At 44.0% G+C, this 27,925-nt stretch overlaps 2 protein-coding genes across 9 annotated transcripts; both read right to left on the reverse strand.

Moving 5' to 3' along the window:
* gper1 (G protein-coupled estrogen receptor 1) lies at positions 1-9,819 on the reverse strand. The gene is made up of 2 exons (XM_086133558.1): positions 9,680-9,819; positions 1-1,627 (listed from the first exon to the last, which is right to left on the reverse strand). The coding sequence occupies exon 2, from the start codon at positions 1,329-1,331 to the stop codon at positions 306-308; it is 1,026 nt and encodes a 341-aa protein (XP_085989684.1). The 5' UTR covers positions 1,332-1,627; positions 9,680-9,819; the 3' UTR covers positions 1-305.
* gpr146 (G protein-coupled receptor 146) lies at positions 6,859-27,785 on the reverse strand. 8 transcript variants are annotated; one of them, XR_015103253.1, is made up of 5 exons: positions 27,689-27,785; positions 20,552-20,659; positions 8,406-9,871; positions 8,221-8,333; positions 6,859-7,259 (listed from the first exon to the last, which is right to left on the reverse strand). XR_015103253.1 is itself a non-coding variant. In XM_086133554.1 (3 exons), exons 2-3 carry the CDS (start codon positions 20,561-20,563, stop codon positions 8,846-8,848), a joined length of 1,038 nt encoding a protein of 345 aa, XP_085989680.1. In that variant the 5' UTR covers positions 20,564-20,659; positions 27,689-27,785; the 3' UTR covers positions 6,859-8,845. The 8 variants fall into 8 exon arrangements, 4 of the variants coding, with proteins under 4 accessions (XP_085989680.1, XP_085989682.1, XP_085989681.1 ...); XR_015103254.1 differs by lacking the exon at positions 8,221-8,333; XR_015103251.1 differs by having other exon boundaries at positions 6,859-8,333.
* Positions 27,786-27,925: the final 140 nt, after the last annotated feature.

Here is a 27,925-nt window from a genome sequence, read left to right on the forward strand (position 1 = left end):
AATTCCATGTTTGGCCACTAGATGGTGGCACTATTTTGTGTCACACTAAAGATGATTGAATGTTAAATCTTATTTAATCCTGCTTTTTATGCCCACAGAAAGCAACGGCTGTTGTACATTTTCGGGAATGATTCTTAATGGATTGATCGCATGGGTGATGTTCAACGTAATCCACGTGATGGAGGGGATGGGATTAATAATATGTACAGAGCCTGTTTTGGGGGGGGGGAGGGGTTTGTTCAGACAGTGAGCAGGTTACTGAATGCATGAGGCATAAGTGGGAGGTATTGATTCATACTCTGTCCTTATACCTGCGACACATCAGTCCTGACCGAAGGTCCCAAATGGAGACCGACGGCCGACCAGCTGGCCTTCTGTTTGACAAAGAGCTTCAACTTGTCCCGGAAGGTCTCCCCCAGAAAACTGTAGATGATGGGGTTGAGACAGCTGTTGGAAAAGGCGGCCAGGTTGACGATGTGCCCCGCCAGCGGGTAGTCGTGCCACAGCGTGGCGGTGGTCCTGCGGGTCGGGTCGGCGGTGCCCTGCAGCAGCTGGATGCTGATGAAGACGTTCTCGGGCAGCCAGCAGATGAAGAAGACCAGCACCACGACCACGATCATGCGCAGAGCTTTCTGCCGTCTCGGCCACAAGCCGCGGTGCTTCTGCGCCCGCATGAGGACCCGGACGATCAGGGAGTAGCACAGGCCGATGACGGAGAAGGGCACCAGGAAGCCGATGGTCACCTCCAGCCACTGGATTTCGAAGACGTTGGCGAAGCAGAAGTGGAGCTCGCCGCGGTGCTGCGTCTGCACGATGGTGAAGGGCAGAAGCGTGGCCAGGATGGACGCCATCCAGATGAGGCCGCAGCTGAGCTTGGCGTGGCGCATGGTCCTCAGCGGGCTGCAGCCCACCGAGCCGGCCAGCGCCACGTAGCGGTCGAAGCTCATCCACGTGAGGAAGAAGATGCTGCTGTACATATTGACCTGGAGGAAGAGCGACATGAAGGTGCACAGCACGGCGTAGTCGTAGTACTTCTCGTTAAGGTTGAACACCTCGATGAGCGAGTCGGCCACCAGGATCAGGTCGGCCACTGCCAGGTTGACAAAGTACAGGTCGGGGATGGTCATCTTCTCGCGGTGGTTCAGATTGACCACCAGGATCAGGATGTTGCCGATGAATCCAATGGGGAAGAGGAGGATGGTGTACAGGCAGGACAGGAAGAGACCGATCGTGTAAGACTTCTCCGAGCTCTCGGTGGAGTTGAACTCATCGGAAGCGTTGACTGTGACGTTCACGTAAATCAACACCAGGGAGGTGGTCTGCACTTCCATAGTGGCTGATGGGGGAAAGTTTCGGATCACCTGACACAGACACCGCTACATGGTTGGAGCCCTTCGGCCGGGCGGACCCGATCATGGATGCCGACGGAGGAAAGCCAACGCTTCAAGCTCCATTGGCAGTCGTGGGGGACGGACTCCAGACGCAACACGGGAGCATTTCCAAGCCACCTTTTGGCCTTAACGCACCTGCGATTGATTCGATGCGTCACTGGTCGCCGCTTTCCCCCCGCCGCTCCATCTTTATTAAGCGGACCTCGGCTGGAGACGACGGCGACGTGACACCTGAGCTAAGGAGGGAAGGGAAGATTAGAACAAACTCAATACAAACGGGAATCTGTTATCGAGGGAGGGTGGGAAAAAAAAAAACTGGATTAAGTTCAGTTCAGGTCTTGACCCAAAGATTTATTTCAGTAGTTGTTCTGAAAAATTTGTTGTTGTTTTTTGTTGTTGTGTCCTCACGACATGGCAGACAAATAAGTGCCATCATTAAAATTCAAACTGCGGGCTTAAGCAGATGCATTGAAATTCCGCCTTCAAAATCCTTTTGGCCAATTCTGGCTGTCGCGTCATCCATATGGCAAGCTAAAAACGTTTTGGCCGGCTATCCCACGATTATTAAATACACCGTATAGCCCGATATATAGAATTACATCATTGTTTTTTTTTTTTTTAATTGCGCACTTTAACGTCAACTGCCGTTGGTTGTCAGATGCTCCCCAGAGAAAGAAATCCTGATATCTGTTTGGCCAACATGACCTTTAACAAACATTCCCAGCCCGCAGGCTTTTCCCTGGACCAGAGGAAACTCTCTGCAAAATTAATGCACTCTTATTAAAAGTATTGACTTGTTAAGCGCAGAGTCACGCATGCACACACACAAAAAAAAATAAAAATCACTTTTAAGAGTTAAAATGATGCTCTAGGCCGAACTGTAGTGTAACAATGTAACAATGTATCCTTATTAAGAAGACACTTAAGAGCATCATCGCTGCTAAGGTCACTTTTTATTGCTAACACGATGCATTGCGCCATACTGTGCCAAATTTTAAAAAATCAGCAAGATTTTAATTGCGTTTTAAATGCAAATCAAACATCACACACAAGCACGATAATTTTTTTTTAAGTCACTTACACTAGCTCCTATTCATCCAGTGGTATCTGACAAAACAGCTACAAAACATGGACAGATATCACATAACACTGATCAACACGTTATAAAAAGTAAAATTCATTCTGTAATGACCGACAGTAAAGACCCCCAAAATTATGCCAAATTGTTAAGTTTTCTTATGATGAATAATTAAAAAAAAAATCATCAAAAGTTAACGTGAGTACGTTATGATCAGCATATTATAAGACCTGCTCTTCTATAGCCGCTCTTATCAACAAACAAAGAATTGCAAACAGCGAAAACAAATTTAGACGGGAAAGTGAGCTGAAATTAAAACTAACTAATGTCGCCGGAATCATGTTTTTTTTTTGCATTTCATTCAAATGACTGCAGATCTAATTTCCATGCAAAGGGCCTTTAAAAGTTCCTCCAAGACAACAACCCCCCCCCCCCACACCCCCAAACATATGAATGATGGATCCAAAATTGCACTTACTTGTCCCCAAAATTTGGTTCTCCTTATCCTGTGCACAAGTAGTCAGACAAGTGGAGATTAACAAATCCCATGTCCGTGATCCTCTGTCGCACCACCTGCTGTGTATGCACCCCCCCACCCCCTTTTCGGAGAGAGGAGGAGGCAGGCCGGACAAGATGTCACTTGGACTTTTGACATGATTCATCATCTTCCCTTCTATTCCCCCCATAACAGCTCAAGTTGACTGATTTGAAATATCTACATCACTATTTACACTAAGATACTTTTTTTAACAGATTTTTTTTATGCATAGAATATACTGATACGATCTCATTAGTGTATAGTGTCATTGCCAGTTGTCTCTATTTGCTGTACATCCTTGAAATGACCTTTACGGTCCATATGGATTTTAATACCATGTGAATATAATATAATTGGTCACCTGTCGGAATCAATCAGGTAGATACAGAACAGTATCTTTGCCCCTGGAAACATTAATGCCGACTAAATCGGAATAATACAATTAGAATAAAATATAATTGTGGTGTAGTGGTACACTCAGCTGACTTGTGTGCGATGTTGGAGCCGATCAGTTGATTTCGGTCGACAGGCGCACAACACCCTGAACTGGTTGCCAGTCAGTCGCAGGGCAAAAGTAGAGACGAACAACCATGCACACCGTCACTGAGTAGGAACAGATCCCACCACGCTGCCTACACACAAATCGGGCGAGTGTGACCACTCCACCATCATATGAAAACGTCCTGGTTTTAAAATAACTCCTACTGGTTCATGTTTACGGAAACTTATACGAAGCTAGTTTGGTGGAAGATGATGAACTCTGATGTTTACGAAAGAACAAACATTCATTGGAGACGAAATGTCTTTGATGTTTATGAAAATACATACGCCGTAAATGAGTTTCATTGAAGACGAAATCATCATATGTAGGGAAAAGCGACACCGTCCTACCTCACAGAGGTGGAGGGCGATCAGAACCTTTCTTTGCGCCCGGGCAGACTGAATTACGCTAATAAAAATAGAATGCAATCAAATTATTTTTACTCGGCAACACTTGGGACACTTGCCATCACCGTGGCCAGACACAACAATAAAATCATCTTCATCTGTGTGGTTATTGTCAGAGCACCTGCTGCTGTCCGAAAACAAAGCAGATGAAGAAAGAAATTGTGAGAAATCCACAACTAAATTTCAGGTATCGGCATACATTCAGATATGCAGTAAATACAAAATAGGGCCTGTTTTCAATTATGACAGGTTACAGTAGGGGCCCTTAATCTATGACAGTGGATACTGCGCAACGACAGGAAAGACTTTGTGATCTAATTAGCCTTCAGGCACATGTGAAAACGGTATGAGCCGATATCTAATTTGGTGCCTGGACTGTGTTTGGGGTTGCTTGACAAGTGAATGTTCATGAAGTCAGGGCACACTGAAGACTGCACTTCTCCTTAGAATCCACCAGAGGGCCCTCTCGCATAAATAGTGTTTGCTGACTGGAGCACAAACTACAGTAAAACAAATAATCATAGCTACACTTGAATATCCCCATTGTATCCAGAAAGTATTCAGAGTATGTTACTGTTTCCCTATTTGGTTAGCATACTATCCATTGCCCCCGTAAAATTGTACAGCTAACATGGTGAACACTTAATTAACTCATTCAGCACCAGCCAATTCTAGACCAAGTCGGAAAAGACGTTTAAAAACGTCATTGGGAGTGAATGAGTTAATGGACATGTGATTTCTTTGCAAAAATGACTTAAAATACTTTTTTAAAAATATTGATTGATAGATTGGTGTAAGACCTACTCTGAATTATTTAACTATAGCCACAGCTATACTGATTATAAATATACACCGCCCAGGTGTACCTAATAAATCGTCCATTGAGTTTAATGGACGAGTTGTGGGGTTCAAGGCTGTGTGGTAACAGGAGTGGGAGGACTACGCGAGGCACGGTCCGACCCGCCTCATCTGCCTCTACTTTAACATCTGGAAGCAAATGATGACATCTCAACATCTCCAAGAGCCACAAACCACACACACAAAAAGCCGATCTGTTAAAACTGCATTTTTGTGTGTCCTTAGCAACAGGGAAAATCAACAAAAGAAGATCCGCAAGGGGGTGGAAGGTTGTGGTTTCTTCTCTTAACGAGGAGTGGTGCAAAAGAATATCTGGCATCTAAGACTAAAATTAACTCGTCACAAGTATTTTCAGTCTTTGTTTTTGAAAAGGCGCTACTTTCATTCAGGACTGTTAATGTTTTTGAAAGCAGGTCGAGCAGGATTCCATCTTTATTTATGTAGCGTTTTCACAACAGCTGAAAGGACTGTAAATAATTGTAGATGTTTAAGAAAACACATGTAAAGTAAAGCCACCGCCATCATGGGTTCAGGTTTTCTGGTGCCGCTATTTGGCGGTTTTTGTACAGTTAAAAACTGTCATTATAATTCTCGTCTATTCTGGTGTAATTCTATTACTGACCACTAGATGGTTCCTCAATGGTATGTGATTGTATTGTCCACCCCCCCCCCCCCCCGCCCCTCCATTTTAGACCAGGGAATGTCGCTAATATTTGTCAGCTGTGGGTTCGTCCGTGAAGCCCTTTGAGACTTTTCTGTGAATAAGGAATATAATACGGAAGAGTAGAAGTGACAATGTGGCGGGAACAGTTTTAACTCATTCAGTACCAGCCAATTCTGGGCCTAGTCTGAAAAGACGTTTAAAAACGTCTTTGGGAGTGAATGAGTTAAATGGACTGTCTTTCGAATGGACGGAAGTCGTTCAAACATACAGTAAACCATAAAAACAGCACCCCCCTCCCCAATTCCAGAGGGTGGAACTGCCCCAAAAAATACCAGATGTTATGCCCCAAAAAATATTACTCATTACCTTTGATTTTGACGATAACAATTTAAGAATGCAGAAAACAATGTTCAATCTTAGCAGCATTTTCTAAAACCGTTTATTAAGTTTTCATTGTTGCTAAGATTCGTCCAGTCCACCTGTGAAATGGTTGTGAGCGCACAATTGCGCATAGCAAGTCAATATGCGTAATTGTGGGAAATTTTAAAAATTATTATATTTTAGGATTTAGCCTAACTAACTAAATAGTCTTGATGTTAATGAAAACACACACTTTACTTTTGCTAAAGACTCAAAATTGTTCTTACGTTAAGAGAAGACTGTGAATCTTGACCTCTTGTAAACTCAAGTTGCCGGCCAAACGAAAGATGTGAATCCAACGGGGCAAATGTTCCAACTAGATAAATGTTTCTGAACCTCTGCTACTTCTTAGCTCAGCAAGAAGCTTCTTAATTAGGGAAAAACATCAAGAAAAACAAGTCTAACGTGTGCAATGTCATTGTAACATTTTTTTTCCCCGGCTGACGCTTGTTAAGACCTTTTTTTCTGGTTTCAGTACTTAGTGAAATTGAAGAGGAAACATTCTTTTCATACGACTTCATTTGTGCAGAGGTAAATGTAAAATTCAGGTGGAGCACGTTAGACAGAACTGGAAACGTAGATCAACGATACCAATCTGTCAGGTGATCGATGAAAATCGTTGCATCAGTGCAGAACGATTGTCAAAACTGCCACACGCACTTTTAGGATAAAAATCAGTCATCCAGTATATCGATGGCTTCTCGACCCAAATATAAAAGGATTAGCTCAGTTTGGTGGGCTGTATGGTTGCTAGGCAACAGCTCCATCCAGGTTAGACATGAGGTTTGACCCTCGCACCAATTTAATACGGTGTCATTATGTTGAATATTCTTAATGATCAACACTGCGAAAAGCACAATAATAAAGATATTGATAAATAGTGACTTTCTTTTAAATTTTTTATGCCATTGTGCAAGTGTACCAAAAAGTGACCGAGCTACACAAGGAAGGGGGGCTCATGGTTAGTTTAAGGTTTATTCAGTCTTTGACTCAGATGACAGTAGATTACTTAGAGAATCTAGATAAATCTCTGGGGGGTGAGGGAGTACAATAAAAACACCTTACATGTTGGAAGAGCACCCTAGAGTACAGTATCTCTCTCACTCACAATATATACACATTCATTTTGCATCATATTCACTCATACGCAGCAGGGGGGGGGCCATAAGTGGGCTCAATTGGACCTTATGAGGTATGTAAGTATGAACATTGCATGATATAACTGAGAACTTGGAGGCTGTTCAAGTTGAAATCAATGCTAAGTCAGGCCGGAAGAGCAGGTGGCGAGGGGCCTTAATCACAAATGCAGACAGAATTACCAAATGATGGTGTTTGTCCAGCAGGTGGCGGTGTAGAAACATGCTGGGGGAAGAAAAAAAATCTACTCGAATCAATTCATCCCAACATGCAGCAATTTGTAAAAGTTCAAAATGTCGTTGATATTACAACATTACGTAATCAGATCTCATGATCCGGTTGGAATTTTGGGAAGGAGCTCAGGTTTAACTCAATGGCCGATAGCCAAAATGTCAGGTGTACTGTACTGTATGAACAGCCACACTGGACTTTGAGCAGCTAATGATTAACAGATGGGACATATGTGTATTTGATGGGGGCTGTCGGATCTCATAAGAGCACGTTAGAGTTTCTATAATTGGATGCCATCCGGTCGAGTGAATAAAACCAAATCAAATTCAAAACAACTTTCCCGTCTTGATGTAACAGCGGAATCTCCCAGAGTTGTTTTTTACACTTGAAAGTCAAGTTGCGTTTGACTTTGGAGAGTTTGCCACATTTCTCTACATGCGCTATCAAACAATAAAAGTGCTCAACTCAAAATAAAAAGTCAGCAACTCTATGCTTTTCTTAATTAGCAGCCTGGGCAGCAAATGCTAATGGGAACAAATGCTGAGGAACTTACACTGGAGCCAAATTCTTGCTGGAAATTTGATGAGTTGCTGCGTGATGAGGTAAAGCGGTTATGTGTGAGCCCCGAACGACAACAAAGGGGTCTGGTTATTTACACATGAAGGCATTTTTCAAAACGGAATCTGAAATAACATCCTGATCGCGAAGCTACTTCTAGGTAACAATGCGTTGTTCCAAAATACTGCAATTTCATTTTGGGGGGGGGGGGCATTTAAACAATTTTTGGCATTGTAGAAAAAGTTTTGGCGCGGAAAAAGTATACCGTATACCATACAGATATTATACATTCATTTTCTATTGCGCGTATCCTATCCTAGCTAACTACAAATTTGACCCCCCCAGGTTGCCAAATACAGACAGACACTTAAAAACTACATTTGAGATGGGTGCTTACGCATTTGAAGGGAGCAGAACGACCTGTAAATCTTTTTCTACGATGCCAACGTTGATTTCCGATGCCAAAACTTAACGCGATTTCCTGGCACAATAACGATGGAATTCCGGCAGCTGAGGAAAAAAAAACCACAAGAAGTTTGAGTTCATCGAAAGGCCAAGCAGCTTGTCTCTTGTGATACATACTGCGTTGAGAATATAGCTAGCTGATGTTTCTCTTGCACAACGACTCCATTTCGTAGTTGCATTCCAAGCGGCGAGATATCGAAGAGTTTATCGAATGTGCCGTGACATTCGCATGTTGATCACATTGCCAGGATGTCAGGCCGCTGCAATGGTGAGGAGCTAAGAGCTGATGATGCGGGCCAAAGTGACTTAGTGGAGAGCTTCCCTTGGTCACACGCAAACACACACCCACACACACACACACACACAAAATGGCAGCACTTAGTGGTTTCTTGGATCCGTCGGCTCGCGCTCCGGAAGGGGACAGGAAATTCCACAGTTTGCTATGTCGCGCTTTAACGCAGTCCAAAGCGGCGAGGGCGTGGCGGCGGCGAGATACTGGCTCTGGAAAGGGTTGACATGAGATAAGTGCCGCAGAGGGAAAATGTGGCGAGGGAGCTTCACGTGACCACTTGCTGCACTGTGGAGCGTTCGTGTGGACACGACTGGTCCCGGCAGTGCAGCCTGGCCAGCAGTCGCCGCAGCTTGTTGGAGAAGTTTTTGTTCATCTGGCGGTACATGAGCGGCATGGCGAAGCTGCTGGAGAACGCCAGCAGCTTGGACACGCAGCGGAGGAAATAGTAGGTGGGCAGGTAGCGCGAGCCGCCCACGTAGCCCGGCGCGCCGGCCACCGTGTGCACCAGGAGCGTCACGTAGTACGGAGTCCACAGCGCAAATTGCACGCACACGGAGGCCAGCAGCAGCCGGTGGATGGAAGGGTCCAAGCGGGCCGAGTCCTGGTCCAGCGGCGTGGACTCCTTCCGGATGCGCAGGATGAGCGCGAAGGCGTACAGGACCGCCACGGCGGGCACCACGTAGCCGATGAACATCATGATAGCGTCGGCCGCTTCCTTGTTCTGCATCTTGGAGCACTCCACCATCTTGGTGGAGATGTGGTTGCACACGTAGAAGAGCAGCGAGGAGAAGCTGGTGAGCACGGCGCCGCCCCAGATGAAGCCGCAAACGTGCTTGGTGTTGTACACGCTGGACATGTAGGTACGGGGCAGGGCGCGTTCGATATAATAGTCCAGACTGAGCAGCGTGGTGGAGTACATGATGACCAGCGAGGAGATGTTGAAGAGGATGAGCAGCGTGATGTACACCTCGTTGGTGTACTCCCACGCGTGCCAGCGGGTGAAGGTGGAGCTCAGCAGCTCCACGGGCACCACCGCGTTAAGCACCAGGCCCGCGATGGCCATGTTGACAAAGTAGACGTCGGGCATGGTCATGGATACCTTGTTGGAGAGGTTGACGGCCACCAGTAGCATGTTGTAACACAGGCCCAAGGGGAAGCACACCAGCAAATAGACCAGGGACAGCACGGACAGGATGAGGCCAAAGTCCTGGCACAGGCGGAAGTCCACGCTGCTTTCCGTCTCGTTGTAAACCATGCAGATCCACATCGCTGGACCCCGGAGCAGGTGGACCTGCAAACCATATGAAGTCAAACGATTACAATAGGGACAGCGATTCAAAACATACATGTGACATTTTTCCACACTTTAGAACAAATGAAAATGTATCCTCCCACGTGAGGGCCTGCTGCTTTCCACATGGCTTGAGACAATGGCATTTTTATTGTCCTGCTTGCACTAGTTCGCTGCATTACGCTGTTGGGAACACAACGGCTCTGATGGTATATTTACCACAGTGGGAGGGTGTGAAGTGCGAGAGCATGTAAAGAACGCGGCCGAGTGGGTGACATCCGAAGCTGGAGTCGGGTTCAATAAAAAGTTGAAAATGTGGCCCTACTTCACTCTGGAGTGAGCGTTTCCAAAGCTTTATTGAAGAAACGGTAAGAAAGCAAACACATATGACGCATATTCATATACGAGCCGCCAACAAACAGACCCGCTAACAAGTTAGCAAGTTGACAGCCAGCCGACTCGACTGTCAAATTTGCCGACACCCATGTCACTCACCAGCCCAGTTCTCTCCTTTGAAAGCCATACACACTCAAAGACACAGACACTACAGGAGAATGAATATTATAGCCACTGCAGGAGGACAGAAGAATACCTGGCTGCACCTTACACGGACGTTATTGTGTAAATAATGCAATTTTTATTTTTTATATTTTATTTTTTTTACCCGATGACTCGATGATTTGATGAGTCCGAGTGTCACTGTACTTAGTTGTCTAGGATGCAGACATGGGAGCCGAGACTGCGAGGAATCCTGCACTGACAACATGGGCTGATGGATGTGAAGAATTTCTGGCGACTGAGTGTAAAGCACTTTGAATCTTCTTGACACGCGGCGACGACTAGATTCATAAAAAAAGTGAAAAATGTGAAGCGGGCTGCAGTGAAGAGGCCACTCCAAGCGTCTGGGAGTTCAAGGCGAGGTCAAGGAAAATGACCGGGAGCGGCGCCGGGGATCAAGCCAGAGTTGTTGAAAGTGCTCGCTCTTGTTTATTTTCGCAGGGCTTAATTTGGCCGTTTGTAGATTCGGCTTCTTTAGAAAGACGTCTTTCCACTGATTATGAGGACATAAACTCAGGGGGCAAAACGTACGCTAATCTGCAAAACAAAGTGCGGGAAAGCCGCTTTGTTTTCAGAAGGATGACTCGCATTTCCAGTTAAAAGGGGAAGCATTCTTCTTCCTCTACTTACGCAAGAGCCACTACTGAGGGTCCGCGTTTTGGCCTACGGGAGGCAGAGACGTCAGTCTGCCTCCTTACTACTCCGACTGGCTCTAATGAGCTTGTGGCTGAGACTGGGAGTCAAAGCAGTTGGACTGGAAACAGGGTCAGCAGGAAGAGCGTCTCCAGTTACTGTCGACAAAAGTCTGTTTTCACCCACAACGGCGCTGCTCGGCCCACATGCAAACACCAGCGGGTGAATCATTTACGAGCAACTTTCCTTTGCTGAAAGCTCACTCAGCAATTAGCCAGCTAATAGTCCACTCCCCGAAGGCTTCCTAAACGCAAACTGCATTGCGCAATGTTATTGTAACGTTGATTAGTAGGCCACGGGTATGGCGTCGTTTTCATTTACGGGATTCGAGATGGGCAAGTAGGCTCCTTCAACACATTCGGATCACAAAGGTTTTAAGTTTTCGATAATAGAATGAGCAAAAGTTAAAAAGGAAAAAAATAACTGAGAGGAAACAGAAAATTCTTCTCGATTTGCCATCTTATGGCGCTTTGGTATCGTAAGATAATTAGATGCATGGGAACGTCACAACTCTAATAAAAAAGGGCCATGGGCTTCAAGTTAAGGCTCTCTTTACACACTAGTGTCGTTGTTTTGTTTTTGTTTTTTTTAAACATCCTTAATTAGCGATTGAAAGTTATTCCAGCACCACGGTGTGTTGTTGACAGAGTGTTTTTTTTTTCCTCCTCGGAAAACTGTCGGGCGGACAATCGTATAAGTTAAACCTGCAATGGCACAACCGTTCTGGGTGTGTTCAACGCCAAGTTTAGTCAAATCGCAAACTCTTGTGACTGTGACACAAAACAGAGAGATGCCAAATAGGGAGCGTGCGCTTCTACCAGACAGGAAAAAAAAAGAGGAACAAGTGGTTGTCTTAAAAAGTGTCTTGCACATCATTCACCACAATAAAAAAATGTCAAGGAGAAGAGTTTGCAACTGTGAGGCAGTCCCCGTTAGATACTACTTAGCCTAGCTTCTTCTATTTCTTCTTTGTATTTTCCCCATTCTGGATGCCATGTAGCACCAACGCTACTTCTTCATTATCATGTGCCATTCTTTTCACCGCAAAGAATCGGGTGTAGCACTTAACAGCGAATGAAGCATGTTTCAAAACACCGATTTTTGGGCTTCAGGCCACACCTCCAAGTGGCCGCCAGCTATGCGTAGTGACTGACACTAAAAGCGTACTCCGTTCTCCAGCCTTGGCAAAAACAACATGAGGAAGACATTTTGCATTGGTTCTCTGCTGTCCAGCCCAGTCTGAACTTTTAGTACGACTTTGCGTCAGGAGTGGCGGAATGAAATATTTCCCAGATGGCGGGGGCCCCACCAAACATGATGTCGTAAGAGTGACCCCCAAACGGCTTTGTGTGTGACATGCCGGGCCCCACGCCCCAATTCTGACAGTACGGACGTGTTTACTGGAATTTTGAGATCCTTCTGAGAAATGAGTAGATTATGTCACATGATTTACTGCAGGCAGTGGGGCAGGGCGACTACATAAATTAAAAAAAAAACAAAAAAAACATGAGGTGACTCACATCCACAAATGTTGCGGCTGGGTAGCGGTGACAGGAGTCAAGGAAAACTGCAACATCCAGCACTCGTCTTGGGTGTATAATTTACAGCAAAAGAACCGCGTTGCGGCCAGAAAGCTACTTCTGAAAAACTTTTTTTTTTAAAAATCACAAAGTCCCAAAATCTCTTCAGACCAATTCCGTAAGCCGCTAAGAACTTTGGTAGTGTAATAATAATGAGGCAGCTGAATCAAGGCTAATCGCGCATTGCATGTCGCTGATTAAAACGAGTCACTACTCAGGAAGTACTACTGATTTTTGCGATAACATCCCGTTAGCCATTTCCCTGGTTTACGTCAGTCCCGACATCTGCAGTTTTGAGATTACGAACAGCACGCAATAAAGTAGCACATCGTACCAAGTATTTTTATTTTACTTCATTTTACGCTCTGAAACACTGCTGTCGTTAAGAAAAATGTCAAATAAAAACAATCCCTTCAACGGAATCAAACCAGATGCCAAACACTTGATGAAGAATTCTGTCGTTCAACTGCTTTTGAAGGAAAGGATGCCAAATGGAGTACTCTTAGAGTTCTAGTGGATTGTTAATGTTTTTATATTTATATTTTGAGGGAGGTCACCATACACATGTTCCGCCGTAGTATTTGTGACTTTGTGTGTGTAAGGCTTGAAACAGGCAGGGCCTGCCTGGCTTGGTGAGTGACGTGGGCGTCAGCGAATGAGAGAGTCAATTGTGCTGCGGCCATGAGCGGCTTGTAAAATAATGCGCTGATCAAGCGTTTGTTTTCTTAAGACTAGTTCAATAAAATGACTAAAATTTCACAAGGAGCTGTATTGATCCTCAACTACTATCACGTCATCAATCAGGTGTCATGTTTCTCCGACAGCTTTCAGGTGACTTCTCTCCGCTGTCGGTACGTTATAACTGTCATGGCCGTCAACTGAAGTCAGAGTTCAGCGGTCACCACAAAGCAGGCTTAAGCGCACTTAAGCCACAACCCCCCCCCCCCCCCCCCCACATCGCCTTTGGTCACGTGGTTGAAGTTGACGACGACAAGTGCGGGCAGGCCGGAAGAGCAGGTGGCGAGGGGCCTTAAATCTTAGGCGCCATTTAATGTGCTGAGCAGGAAGATTACAGCTTTAAGTATTTGGTCAAATTGAAGCTTTCACTTTCAATGACAGTCACATGTTTACTATTCCTACTTTTCTACATGTTTACTATTACTACTTTTCTACTGATGCTATACAGACTTTTTGTTGTTGTTGTGTTAGGCACAGTTTGAACAGCGCTGCAACGGTGGTCTCAAACTGGAGGCTCGCGGGTCATTTGCGGCCAGCATTATATTTTGCAGTGCCCACTTTTTTTTATTTTTTGCTGTTTTGTGTGTTTGTGTGTGTGTTTTAATGACTTATGGGCTACCATAGTTCAGGCTCATTTTGAAGGAATTCCTAAGTGACATCAAGTATAAGGAAGTCCCACTCATGGTTTACAAAACCTGCCTTTAAAGAGCAAGGTTGGTCGAGAAGAATGGCCAATTTCAAGAAAAACAGGAGGCAATGTTAGGGTCCTCAAGAAATCAGACATCAGTACGCAACAAGACGTTGAGAAGCATGCAAAGTAGCAGGGAGATGATAGACAAGAACAGGTCACCAATCTTGTTCAACTCCTGAAGAACTCTTAATGTTCTGAACTGTTATTAATAAAGAATGAGAAGATTGGATTAGTTGTCTTTTTTTTAAATACTTGATTAAAAAAAAGACAATCAGACTCTATCTCCAGCAGTCCCCAGCATAAAATGAGTTTGAGACCCCTGCGTTACAGGGATGAAGAGGAGGAACTTGACGCAGGAAATGTGCTCATGGGCCACACAATTAGGTACACCTATACATTCTATTCTGCAATTGCAAATATATCGGGATGTTTTCATGATTAATTTGGAGCTGTTTCTAATATTTTGAGACTTCACATCAAGGTTTGACAACTCAGGACCCAACTGGAATAACTAAGCTACACAATATATTGATTGCCCTGGCATCAACATATCGGTTGCATACACTGAACGTAAAAGACATGCAAACTACAACACCGAGTGCAACAGACATGAAAAAAGCTGCCAATTTGAGTCTAACTAAATACTGTAACCAAAATATAGTACATATATAAAACACAACTGGGCTAGTGTAAACATATGATTATGACCATTTCTAAAGTATCATTCAAAACTGAGCATTAGCATTAGATTTTTTTAACAAACACGGTGTATAACAATTATAGGATGACTATTTAAGTTTGATGACACCGTTCAAATGTCATAAAAGGTCCGCGGTACTTTTAAGCTATCTTCATAACACACAATGAAACTCTTAAAACTCGCTCAGAATAGAAACGGTCAAATAATGTAGTTTTTAAAATGGTAAAGATATTGTACGCTATTACGAACACGGAACGAAAACAAACAGAACACTGCGGTGACCTCCATCGCACTTGACGCCACTGATCAAATTCTGGCTAGCTGTCACGGTTTAGTCAGCAATTTTCAAACGTTCCCCACTACTAGTTCTCGCGTCTAAAACACTGCCAAACTAAAGATTTTCGCACTTTTTTTGTGTGTGGGGGGAACTTTGGAGGCAAAAACATCACAAAGTGGAAAAGGGAAAGCCCCCCCCCATCCCCTCACCAGAGACGTTTGAGACTTGGCTCCCGAACGGCGCAACCTACGGAGGCATCGGGTCAGGATGTAGCATTTCCACAGGCATTTCTCAGTCGCTTCATTTGGAGGAGAAAAAAAACACGACCGGCGTTCTTTTTAATTCCTTAGAAAAGAGAACAACAACCACCGCTGGACTCCATTCGTAGCCCTCGACTCGTATCAACTTTTGGGGACGAGGCTTGTTCTGTAAAAAAAGGGGGCGGTCCGCTGGAGAAGCTACGAGCGTTACAATGTGTACACACGTGACCCTCCCCCACAGTCCACCAGCCGCCCCCCGCCCACCTCCCTTCATCTCCGCTCGCTAGCCACGGGAGGACGGCCTCCGTTCTGATTGGGCTCTTATGAGGAGACCGAAGTGGAACCGCAGACGCAGTCCTCGTACACACGCACGAACGCGCGTGCACACACAAATACAGTATACTCTTGCTGAAAAAAGTACATTGGACCCCCTTTCATTCGCGGTTCCGCATCCCCATTCTTTCTCTCTCTCTCTCTCTCTCTGTCTCTCTCTCTCTCTATGCAGGGTGTCCATAAAAGTAACTTCATAATTTATTAAAAAACATGACAAAGGCAAATTTGTTTTATTTTAATCAGTGTACTATATATCGGAAGTTTTTATTAACAATAAAGGTTTGTGTTTCAGATACTCTGTTGCCAGAAGGGGAACTGAACCAAGTGGCTCCTCCTCATGCATGAATCCTTCAATTCATGCATTGTACACGAAATTTATGGAGAGAGGGACACTTTTGGCTAAAGGGAGTTTATTTATGACACGCTGAACTGGTTGCCACACACACATGTACGCACACACACACACAAAAGGATTGCGACATTGTGTATAGCTGATGGTGAAGAATCTGCCGAATTATCTTCATGATCTCTCTCGGTCGTAACGACAAACCTGCCATCATTCACAACCTATTTGTTTTAAGGTTGGAGGATGCTGAAGCTTTAATTCGCCAATCTTCTTATCGGGAGGATTGATGGAACTGCTTTATGTGTCGCCGTGGGTTTTAGGGTGAGCTCGCGTGACACTCGCTGTAAGGCAGCCAGGTGTTTATCTCATTGAACGGTGATTAAACTCACAGTAATGTGATGAGCAAGACAGTACAAGGCTTATCTCGGTGACGCCGTGTCATCAGTTTGTGAGTAAAGAGTCGACGATAAGAAATAATCAACATACCGAGCTTCATTCCTAACTGATAAATCACTCGGGTTTGTCATCGCAGTTTATTGTAAAATCGATTCAGATAAGGAGTATAGAAAATGGATCGAAGCTGGCGAGGAGACCAGCTTGTTAATGTTAACATGTCTTGAGGACAAAAATCACACTTGAGCCGCATATCCAGCACTAAAAATCTGTCCCTATTTTTAGACGGCTTAGCAGCGCAGCAAGGTGTGGCTTACAAACTTTTAAGGCCGCATGACGACACGCTAGCTTGTTTACAAATGGAAATCTATGCTCCGTCTGCCCCAAGATGCACGTCAGGTGTTTGTGTAATTACTTTTGCACCAGATGGTCAGCGACACGTAAAGCGAGTCCTAACGACTAGACTGATGCGTTTGTGGCCGCGATGCACTTGAGGCCGGTCTTGTCAGATTAGCACCTCTGAGCTGATTCCGGAAGAAAGTCATGGATGCTTGCCAACCAAATCAGCAGACTCGCATCGTTGTGACTTGTGACTTTTTAATAACAAGGGTAGCACAGATGTGGCCACTAAGACGAGGCAGTGGAGCACACCACCGTGCTTGTGTGCCGTATGCCCCGCACATGCCTTTAAGCTCAGAGGCCGGGGGGGGGGGGGGGGGGGGGGTTGCACACTAAGCTCATTAAGTCTGTGATGGAGATTACGGTGCGTTTAGGCACCAGACACCAATGTTCAGTGCCTGGCCCCGGGACATGTCAGATTCCGGCTAAAAAGAATCAGTTATTATTGAGTTAGACTGACCGTTGGAAACGGTTGGCGTTGCATCGGGACGGGAATTGAAGTAGGTTACATTTTGAGACATGATCTTGCTATACAATAAGATGCCAGATATCACATGAGCGAGCACAAGAACAAAAACAAGCTGTATACACAGTTACCCTTTCACCTTTTTAAAGGGGGGGGGGGGCTGGTTCCAGGAAAAAGACTTCCCTTGTGGTAAAAATGTTTTTGTGGTAGCATATGCACTGTTGATTGTATGTCTTGTGGTCTGGGACATAACTGTATGTCTGATGTTGTGGAAAAACAAAAAACAGGCCTTACAGCGAGGATCAACAATAAATAAGATGATGTCTTCTTATCTGATGTTTTGGAGAGAGTTTTGATGATGAAATTTAATATTCCCCCTCTGATCTGTATCATTCCCCCAGAAAGATCCATTAACTTCTATGCTTCTACAGCGCGACGCTATGAATATCTGTGAAGTATCTTTTATCTTGACCAACAACCTCTTTCCCTGTTTACCCTCAAATAAGTAGTACGAGGTTACATATTAAATCCAAAAGTGAATTCAAAGTACCGTAATGAAGGGTGATCATTTCTGCAATTTTCCCCAAACAATGTTGGAGCACTTTGAAGAGAGCTGATTAATAAAAGGTTGTAAAACCTTCCCATGATTTCAGAGAACTGGACTCAAGTCAATTTCCTGGACATTTACTCTTGATCCTTGCCCTGCTTGAATGCGAAATCAAGTCATTCGCTGAAAGAGGGTAGGATTTTGGTTATGAAACATCACCACTCGCTCACAATTGTCATGGCGATAACTACGGTAGACCTCAGAGGTCCGCTCTCTGCCCCGTGGGGTTTTCTTTGCTCATATTCAATTTCAAAAGTGTCCATAGAACCTTTATACAAAAAAAAAAAAAAAAAAAAATCTCTTCTGATCCAGAAGATATAAAATATTTTTCTAAGTTGAAAATTTTCCCCAAGACTTATATCACTTATGTAAAACCACATCCCCATAAAATTAAAATATTATATGTTGTATGTGGTTACACAGAGAGGCCTGCATAGTTGAATTGAATTCCTGAAATAAGTGACGAGGACAAGATCAGCTGGTGGCGGGCAGATTCAAAGAGGCGATGCCATGCTTGCTGAAATGTGCTGGAGGCACAAAAACATGCATCCAGCACCATTATTTAATTCCAAGAAAGTATTTTTTGGTGTAATCGGACATGAAACATCTCACACAAGGTAAAAGCTACAGTCTTGGTCAGCTGTTGTCTTTGGTCAAAGCCGCCCAGTAGTCTGGGCCCCGGCCGGGGTCAGTAGTTGCCAAATCCTCTTGTACCTAATCCACTTATGGGGTTACGGCGTTTGCATCGTTGAAAAAAAAAATACTACGTTATTTTCAGTTAAGTCACAGTGAGAGTTTGTGGCCCTGAGGAATGCCAAGTGCTTAAACAACAGCAGAAGCCCCCATGAGCAATTATTGTAACCATCTAGAAGCTTCTTGCCAAACAGTCAACTCTTTCCATGCTGAAGAGCTACAAGTCTTCTTTTTTTTTTTTCCCCTCCCAGATTTCCCCAAATATTTTCAACGGGATTTAGGTCAGGGTGCATTGTTTCCATTTGTATGCGCTGCTGCTTGTGGGCTTTGAGTCATGACGCTAGTCTTTAGAGCCAAAGATCTTGCCCCCCCCCCCTCACCTTCCCCTTCTTCTTCGAAATGTTGCTTGTTGACACTGGGTAACATTATTTTGCCTCCTGTGATTTCAGAATGTCTTTGATGCAGGAAAGGGCCTCCAGCGCCACAAAGCACTTTCACAGCATGACAGCACCTCAGTGTGTTACTTCTCAAAGACTGTTCATTCCCTACTACCGTGGACACTAAAGGTCACGCACGGATGTTTTGTGTCCTTGTGGGCTTCACCGGGTGGTGCCTTCCCAGTTCGACCACAAATCCTCCCTAATAGACCCATGAAGGAAGTTTTGGTGCGCTTTTGGCGCAGTAACGCTGCACGCACTTCGCCATGCTCAGGCATATTTTCACATTTGCCTTCACTTCATGATACGACCTAAAAGTGACCTTCTCAATTCTTTTCAGGTCTTTCCTTTTGTTTCATGTGACGATTGCATTGATTAAATGTTTAGGTGGCGCCACTGGTTGAGCATTAACAAGAAAACCTACCTCGAACCCGCCTCTTCCAGTTGCGCTGGGGCCAGAAAAGAAAAACGTGCTATTTGAACCCTTTCATGCACCCTGTAACCTGATAACATGATTAGCTGTCCCTCAAAGGGTTAAAATGGTATCAGGGGACTGCCATGCTCTACTGTCATGTTCTTATCTTATGTAATACAATTATTTTTCAGGAATTCATAGTTACAATGTTTTCGTCAGACCCGCCAACAAAGCCGATCGTCAAGCAACCCGTCACAAACTGCTGAATCGAGGTGAATTTGAGACCTTTTGTACTGTCTGGAGTGGTTAGCACGTCAACCTCACAGTGCAGAGGTTCAATTCCAGCACCGTCCGGCCTCCCTGTGTGGAGTTTGCATGTTCTCCCCAGGCCTGTGTGGGTTTTCTCCGGGTACTCCGGTTTCCCCCCACATTCCAATAACATGCATGGCAAGCAGATTGAACACTCCAAATTGTCCCGAGGTGTGAGTGTGAGCGCGGATGGTCGTTCGTCTCTGTATGCCCTGAGAATGGCTGGCAACCGGTTCAGGGTGTCCCACGCCTACTGCCCAAAGACGGCTGGGATGGGCTCCAGCACCCCCCGCGACCTTTGTGAGGATAAGCGGATCGGAAAATGGATGGATGGAAGTCCAGTATTTGCCGCCTCGTATTGGTACTGCCTCGTCCGACTTGAAATTATGAAAGCATCGCCTTGTGAGATCAGCAGTGCCTGACCACAAGGCGTGATAACCAAAAACCAGTTTTAACCTTCTGCATCGCCGAATGTTAGCTCTACTCTTTTACGGTTACACAAAAACAAGCCTTTCGCCTACCACCAGATTTATTCTGCAACGAACATGAACCAAGATTATTCCACCGTGTGGTTCCCCGGTGCATGGATGCCATCCGGGCGCCGACGTGCAGATCTAAGAGGGATTAGCGGGCTGTTTTGGTGGATGGACTCAAACAGTGGGAGGCTAACCACACACAGCTGTGTTCTTGGGCCTTTCATAACGCTCCGGCTTCTCTGCCCCCCCCCCCCCACCCCCGATCCGTCTTTGGCTCGGACCCTCCGGTCACCTTCCCCTCCCACTGACCTCAGAGTTCATAAAGCTCGCCGGCTGCAGACAGCAGGAAGCGGGAACGTTTCTTTGGCCGCTCCATGCCGGACCCCTGGAGAAGGACTCCCGTCTCCAGACTGGGGGCTGAAATGACATCACGCATAATATATGATCATATAACATATCAGACCTGTCTGGTCTTGTTTTTTTTTTTTTCAAGACTGAGTTTTCTATTATTGGCTCTAACGACAGTGATTTTGATGGATCAGTCGATGTAAATACATGCAGCTACATCGTCAGACATGTCTGGTTTTGTTTTGTGTTTTTTTTTTTTTTAAGAGTTTGTACATAGCCTTTCATTCTTTACCAACAGTGAATTTGATGGATCCAATTACATAGTTCAGACCTGTCTAGTCTTGCTTTTCCTGAAGTGACTTTTTGTACTTGTCCTTTTCATTCTTTATTGACAATGAATTTGATGATGTGTACCCATTGTTATGCCAGAAATGGTTTTTTTTTAGCTTTTTTCTTTACAGGTTTTCTTTTGTTTGTCTTTTATTCTTGAACCAAAATTAATTTTAATGGATCTCGCAAGAAAGTACATGTTTACACCTCATGTTTAAATTGGCTAGTGTGTAAATGCATCCAGATACATCACATCAGACTCATCTAGTCTTTTCTTTTTTGACGGAGCTTTTGAACTTGGCCAAACGGACTACAGAACACGAAGACAATTTTTCCCAGCCCATTACAAATATTTTAACAAAAACAATGGATTATCGTCTTCATGAGGGCTGCTTTTTTTTTTTCATGGAACACTTGTGTGGTCATATATTTCTGGTAAATTGTACGTGGTCAAAGTTCCTTAGCCTGTGATTGATCTTTTTTTTTTTTTTTTTTTTTTTAAATGGAAAACAATCCCAAAAGGACTTGCTGGAAATGTCCAAGCCTTTATTCAGTGCCATCACAAAATTTATGAAAGTTGGGAAAGCGGCGTCATCCATCATGCGTCACACAGTGAACATTTGTCACATTCTTGGCATACGATGTGGAACTGTTGACAGCCGCATTGCCACTTTGCTTTGAAGAGTGACCAACAAACTTTACGGACCGCTTAATTATCTTCTGCTCGGATTGGTTGATGACTCACTAATTTGAGAAGGTATACAATGTTGTGATTTTATGGCACTCATTAGATAGTCAGATGAACGTAATACGGTTGGTGAATGTGGATGAATGCATGCCGGCTTCACCGGATCAGACCCATCTAGTACCTTTTTTTTTGGGGGGGGCTTTACTTAGTTTTTGTACTTCCTTTCAACATTGCATTGACAGTAAATCTGACGGTTGGGAGAAAAGTGCAAGCTTTCCAAATGCCTCATCGCTCCACACCTGCAGCAGACACATTGGACAGAGTGCCTCTCTTTTTTTTTTCTTTTTTTTTTTGCTCTTGTTTGATGTTGCAGTCAAGCCGCCCTTGAAGAAAAAAAAAAAAGCGCTTGGCTGTCAGCACGCTGTGCTCTAGCGAGTCCGCAGCAGCCTGGGCATGTTTGTGTATGTACAGGTCTGTGTATATGCCCTGCATTTGCATGGCAGCCTCCATATAAATGCTCTATCTGAAAAAAAGGACCTTGTTTAGTCTGGAAACAGAGGTGATCAGTATAAGAGAGAGGGGCCAACAAACACCTTCAGTCAGCTGATGTTTTCCAGCTCCACCATTTTTTTATTTTTATTTTTTTCAAGTAAGCTCACGCGCTAGTTCAAGGACGGCCGGGTAGTGAACAAGCTCATTACTTTTTCATGATACCCATCGTCTTTAATCAACATCAGAGAGTGACTTTCAACAGAAACTCACTCTCTCCCCCCCTACCCCCAACCCGGAGCTTTATCTCGTTAAAAGTCTTCTTGCTTGCCCTGTGTCAGATTAAATACAGTATGCTTCTGCTGAACTTCCTCTAACGCCTTCCAGTAAGGAAAAAAAAAGCTAGCCTTCCAAACTCCACTAACACCCTAACCCTTTTTTTGAATGGATGTGAAAGAGAAAGGAAAAACAATGACTATTTTGTGCAATGCTTGTTCCGTGACGGAGCACAACTGCTGAGGTCATCATGAGAAGTAAGTTTGTGCATGTTTGAATGCACTGTACAAGTCTCACTGGCTAGTGAGTAGTTAATCACTGCCTGGTCCGCTAGCTTAATGCTAACATGTTCTGACAAATAGAGCCTATGTGGCAGTGTTTGAACAAAAAAGGTGGACCAACACATGTAGACATACAGCAATACTCAGGCATGGCATGTATTTTTCGTCCTTTGTGTAGAACGACTACTTTTATGAGAACAACTTGGATGTCAAAGGTCAGGTTATCACACTGGTGATTAACATGTAGCCACATAAAGGGTTGTAGCACAATGTAGGTTTCAAAACGTAGAAATAACCAAGGAGAACTGAACATTGTGCAGGTGCCCCAAATGTTGTGACCGATGGGTGAATGTCCTCAAAAGAAAGGAAGTACGAGGAAGCCTTTGAAGGAGAACAAAGAGCTCCTGGACTCATGATGATGTGTGCGCCCAAGTTCTGAGAATGCTGGGAAAGACTGCAGGCCTCCTGAGTGTGGAGAATTGAATTGGGGAACCTGCGCTTGTTCAAGGGAGCGGAAGACAGCAGGGGGGGAAAATGTCAACGATCTTTCTGGGCAATAAACAGGACATGCATCATGTATCTGATGGATCCCTGTGACCTCTGGGCCTCATTGAGTTTACAGCCAGGAAACTTGGCTTCTTCTTCTTCAGCTGACATTTAAAAAAAAAAAAAAAAAAAAAACAAACACCTTACAGGTTCGGAGGAAGAAAGATGAAAAAGCACAGATCAACCCTCCAGTGTCATGTCTTTGTCTTGTTTTTTCCTTTCAGGAAGCAGAGCAGGTCTGCCTTCTCTCATTCTGCTAAAAGCTACTGACGCAAATGTAAACCCTCATACAGAACAACTCAAAGGTCTCAATATGTGGTAAAGTAATAGCGACCAAGCCGAAAAACTGCCGGTGATTTAAAACAAACGACCCCCCCCCCCCCCCAAAACAAGGATCCAGGCTTCACCCCAGCTGGAGCTGAAACAAAATCAAATACACAGACATGACAATATCTCTCACAACTGAGGTATTTTATTTTTTTGAACAACATAAATAGCCCCTGCAATTGTTCGCTAATAAAACGGAACCCGACCACCAAAAAAGTCTGTTTTGTGCTTCTGCTTTACCTTCTGTATGCCTTTATTTGCCACCTAAGCTTTATACGCCAAGTTGGTTAGCTGACATTAGCCTAGCCAAAATCTCAAGGCCAAAATTAGATGTTTATCAACACTGGATAATATAAAATAAATGACTCATAACTCATTAATGGTTAGTATGAAACCAATGACTTCTTCATATTACTAACTTTGATAAAACCTTATTAATATCAAACTCAGACGTAACCAAAAAAAAAAAAAAAAAAGGTTTTTGCTGCGCTACATATGCGGCCCACATGTACTGTGATCAGAACTTTTTTTATTGTGGTCGTGGTCGATGTTGTCGACGTGCCACCAGATCTGGCTCAGAACCGCATTTTCTCTGAAATTTATCTTTCCACACCCTTGCGGTGCACCCGATGCTTACCAGAGAGGCAAATACAGATGCCAAACCGCAGAACGGGACCACATGTTTCACATCTCGTACAAGGTAACACGCTAGTCCGGTGGAGCCCTAATCGCGCTTTCAGGAATTTGTGAAGCACTGTACGTTATCTTCAATGCATGAACATGGTGAGGCAGACAACCGATGGAACAGTGGCACAGTGGGGCGAATGTAAGCGAAAGCAGGTAGCTTATTGGCCAAAGGACAGCCTAGTGAGTGATGTCCCGATGACAAAATGGAAACTCGATGAAACAAAACAACATACAATTTCAATATTGAAAATAAAGATCAATAAAATAGGCGCTTATCAAGTCCACATGTGTCATTCTATTCTCTGTCAGTTCTGCATGCACCATTGGAAAGGAATTGTCATTATTTTTTTTAATACATTTTTTCTGAAAGATCCAGGTCCAAAATTATTCATATTTTTTCCATTTAATCAATCCACTAGAGTTCGAGTTGTATGGTATGCTCTACAGTTCACAAAATGTCACCAGGATGTTTGTCAATGCTTTCCTCACACGTTGGATAAAATCCAGGATATGAAGTTTCAAAATGGACAATTAAAAAAATGAAGCTGCAAACAGACCCTTCTACTCTCTTTTTGTTTGTAAATCCTTGAAATGACCATAATTGTCTTTATTACATTGAGTGTCTTTTTTTTAAATCTTGCACTCCACAAATACTCAATGTTTTTAAAAACTAAAACTAAAACTAAAAATCCTGAAACTTAAAAAAAAAGCATTTTCAAAACAACAACAAAAACAAAACCTAACAAACCTGCTCTTGAAATGTCATTAAAAATGAATTTACGGATTTTTTGAGGCATTTTTTTTACAGTGTATTGTGTTCTGTATCCTGATTAGCGATGAAACTGTAGACCAATGTCAACAATCTCCGCGGCCCATCACTGGACAGCTTGCCAAATTTACGTTTGCAACCAAAACAGGTTTTGATATTTGGTTTCATTTTATAGTACAGTATAACTATAAAAAAAAATGAAGCTGACTACTTCACGGATTAACCTGTCGCGGAATATTTTTGGAACGTAACCCCCGCAAAAAACGAGGGTGCACTGTCGTATGAAAAATGTACAACTATCATAAACCTACTGCGTTAGCAGACCCATAAAAAGATTTTCACCAGGACACACACACTGGCCAAAATGGGTGACCTTTAGGGCACAGATTAGCAGTAAATCCGACGTATTTGTCTTGGCTATTTTATTGCTTCCATCTGGTCTCCTCTGCCTATGAACCCCTCTGCCCACCTGCAACCCCTCCACCTTCATGCTCTCCTGTCCTCCACCACCTGTTTCCTGCCTCGTGACCTCGTATTCAATTTGGGTTTATGTTCAGCGTCGCACTTTTTAACACAGGTTGGGATGATGCACAAACAAAAGAACTGTTGTGCACTTTTCCGAATGGTCGAGTCAGCATGCACGCAGAGGTGTGCCTCCCACCCAGGCTCTGCTGTGTGAGCCTTTCAGCCAGCCCTTTCTGGGCCCCTTTTTAGCCTCTGTTCCATTGTTCTTGTGCTCTCTTATCAGCTGCGCAGGCTCCAGCCTTCCTCACCACAAACATCTTTCTGCCTGGAAATACAAGCTTCAACACCACATTCAGTGAACAGGCTGAATGAAGTTTTCATTTTTCCACCCATTCAGTGGACTTTGTGACAGAAAATTTATGGAGGCGTGTGAATCCTGGTGAAAATGCATTTAATGGGGTCCCGAATATGCCCCTTCTTCACTCAGTATGAACCGTAAAGTTAACTTTTAGGTCAAGGTGCAATTTATTATGTCACTGTTGTTGAAAAAAAAGGTGTTGTATCTTGCTTCTTAAAAAAAATCCTCTCCCATGACCAAAGCTGAGTTGGAAAAGAAGGCTTTAGCATTTTAGTTTGAGAAAGACTGAATAAATGAAAACGGGCTTCGCGTGGCCTTGGGGGATCAGATAAGCGTTTAGTCCAGGGAGTGAGTATGAGCTCCTTCCGAGACGTTCTTGGGCCTTTCTCGCACAGGGAAGCTTTTGTTTTCTCACCATAATCTTGGCTTTCATTCAAGAGCAATGCTGTTTATTATTCCCTCGTTGCCAGATTAATCACACATAGTGATGATGGGATCGGAGCTTATAACTACAACATTCCCCCGCCCGATGTATTTCGCGATGAAACAAACACAACAGACCACCCCGTGTGACATTGGAGACACAACTTTGATTATTTTTGAGTAACCCCTCATTTTATGTCGAGAGATTTGGCAGTGTGAGGCTCTGTAATAAAATCAGGATGATTATTTCCACTGGGGCATGCAGGAAGAAAAGCTATCATTATATATTTGTAACCTCCCCCAGGGGCATGAACGCTATCTGTAAACCTGCTCAAAGCAACTATGTGGTACAATTAAAAGGAACAGAGAGTGCCTACTCCCAAAGTGTTAATAAGCAATTGGTTTGTAAATTTACTGCTTCCTCACCCCCCCCCCCCCCCCAAGAATATGAATCCTCCCCAAAAAATAAGCATTTTCGAGCTGCCTAACAAGTCCGTAGAAGTCACCTGGTCAGTTAGAAAAATGTAGTCCCTGACGCCTGTTTCATCAATCGAGGTGAAATTGAATGGACGTGTATTGGTAACGAGACATTAAAAAAAAAAAAAAAAAGCTCAAGATTGTACATTCCCAAAAACACAACATCAAACCGGTAACATTTCGGGTTTTTTTGACAATATGCCAATCCACCATCATAAATAAATCATGGTTGTAATGTAAGCAGGCCTGCCGTTCTGCCGTGCACATGCGTTAGTGTGCCGGGCGGAGGTCTAGGAATGAAGTGAGGCTGCATTAAAATCTTGCTCACAGCTTCAAGAAAAAATCATACAAACATTCAAGCCTGCATGAAGACTTGACTCACAAAAGATGTGTTTCCATTAACCAGAATGAAACTGACCAAAAATAATACTTCTTGCTTACTGTTTTTGGCCTCCTCAAGGAGTGCGTGGAGAGATCCTTGCCAAGGCCTATTTTACAAGTTTCTGATGGAAACATATCATCTGCATCTCGAGGCTGTGTTTTGGACGAGTGAAGGAAAACACAGGCGTTTGATGAAATAACATGTGGCGTACATCTTAAATGCCAGTTGCTGCGAGTATTCGGTGGCAAACCTTCACATGCACGCAGTACAAGTGGAGCTAGAGAGTGACACTTGTTATTTCAAGGAATGATGGGACGGATCAAGTTGAAGAAAGCGGTGGAACTTCTCATCCAGTCCTTTGCCTGATTGATTATGTAATTGGGACAAAATGGGAAGCACCACAGCGGGGACTTTAGAACTTAATTCATTCCATGACCACCATTATTACAGATTAAAATGAAATTGAGATGACATTAATCCGTTCTAGCCACCACAACAACAACAGAGTAGTGTGGGGTTTTTTTCAATGAGAAAAACAAGACTTGATCATATTGCACTTTACACAAACATATAGTAATGACGTACTTTGAATGTACTCACGATTTTAGTTTGCACACTGTCTGGATGCCACTGGTTCAACCATTTCGTAGCAGTAAATCCCAGAGAAATTCCTGTGAATCGCTAGCCAGATGACTCAGTCTACGCGGAATCTCAACACGCGTCATTCAATATTTGTCACGTTTCATCTCGCCGGGGGCCACGCGTTGTGTTGTTGTCGTTGCGCCAGAGGGCCCCCTGTTGGGCGGAGGCGGAACTGCCGTTCCGCTCGGCGCTGCC

This window comes from Hippocampus guttulatus, chromosome 16 (genome assembly GCF_054856545.1).
Source record: "Hippocampus guttulatus isolate MCC_2025c chromosome 16, RoL_Hgut_1.0, whole genome shotgun sequence".
In the NCBI taxonomy this organism is placed as follows: domain Eukaryota; kingdom Metazoa; phylum Chordata; class Actinopteri; order Syngnathiformes; family Syngnathidae; genus Hippocampus; species Hippocampus guttulatus.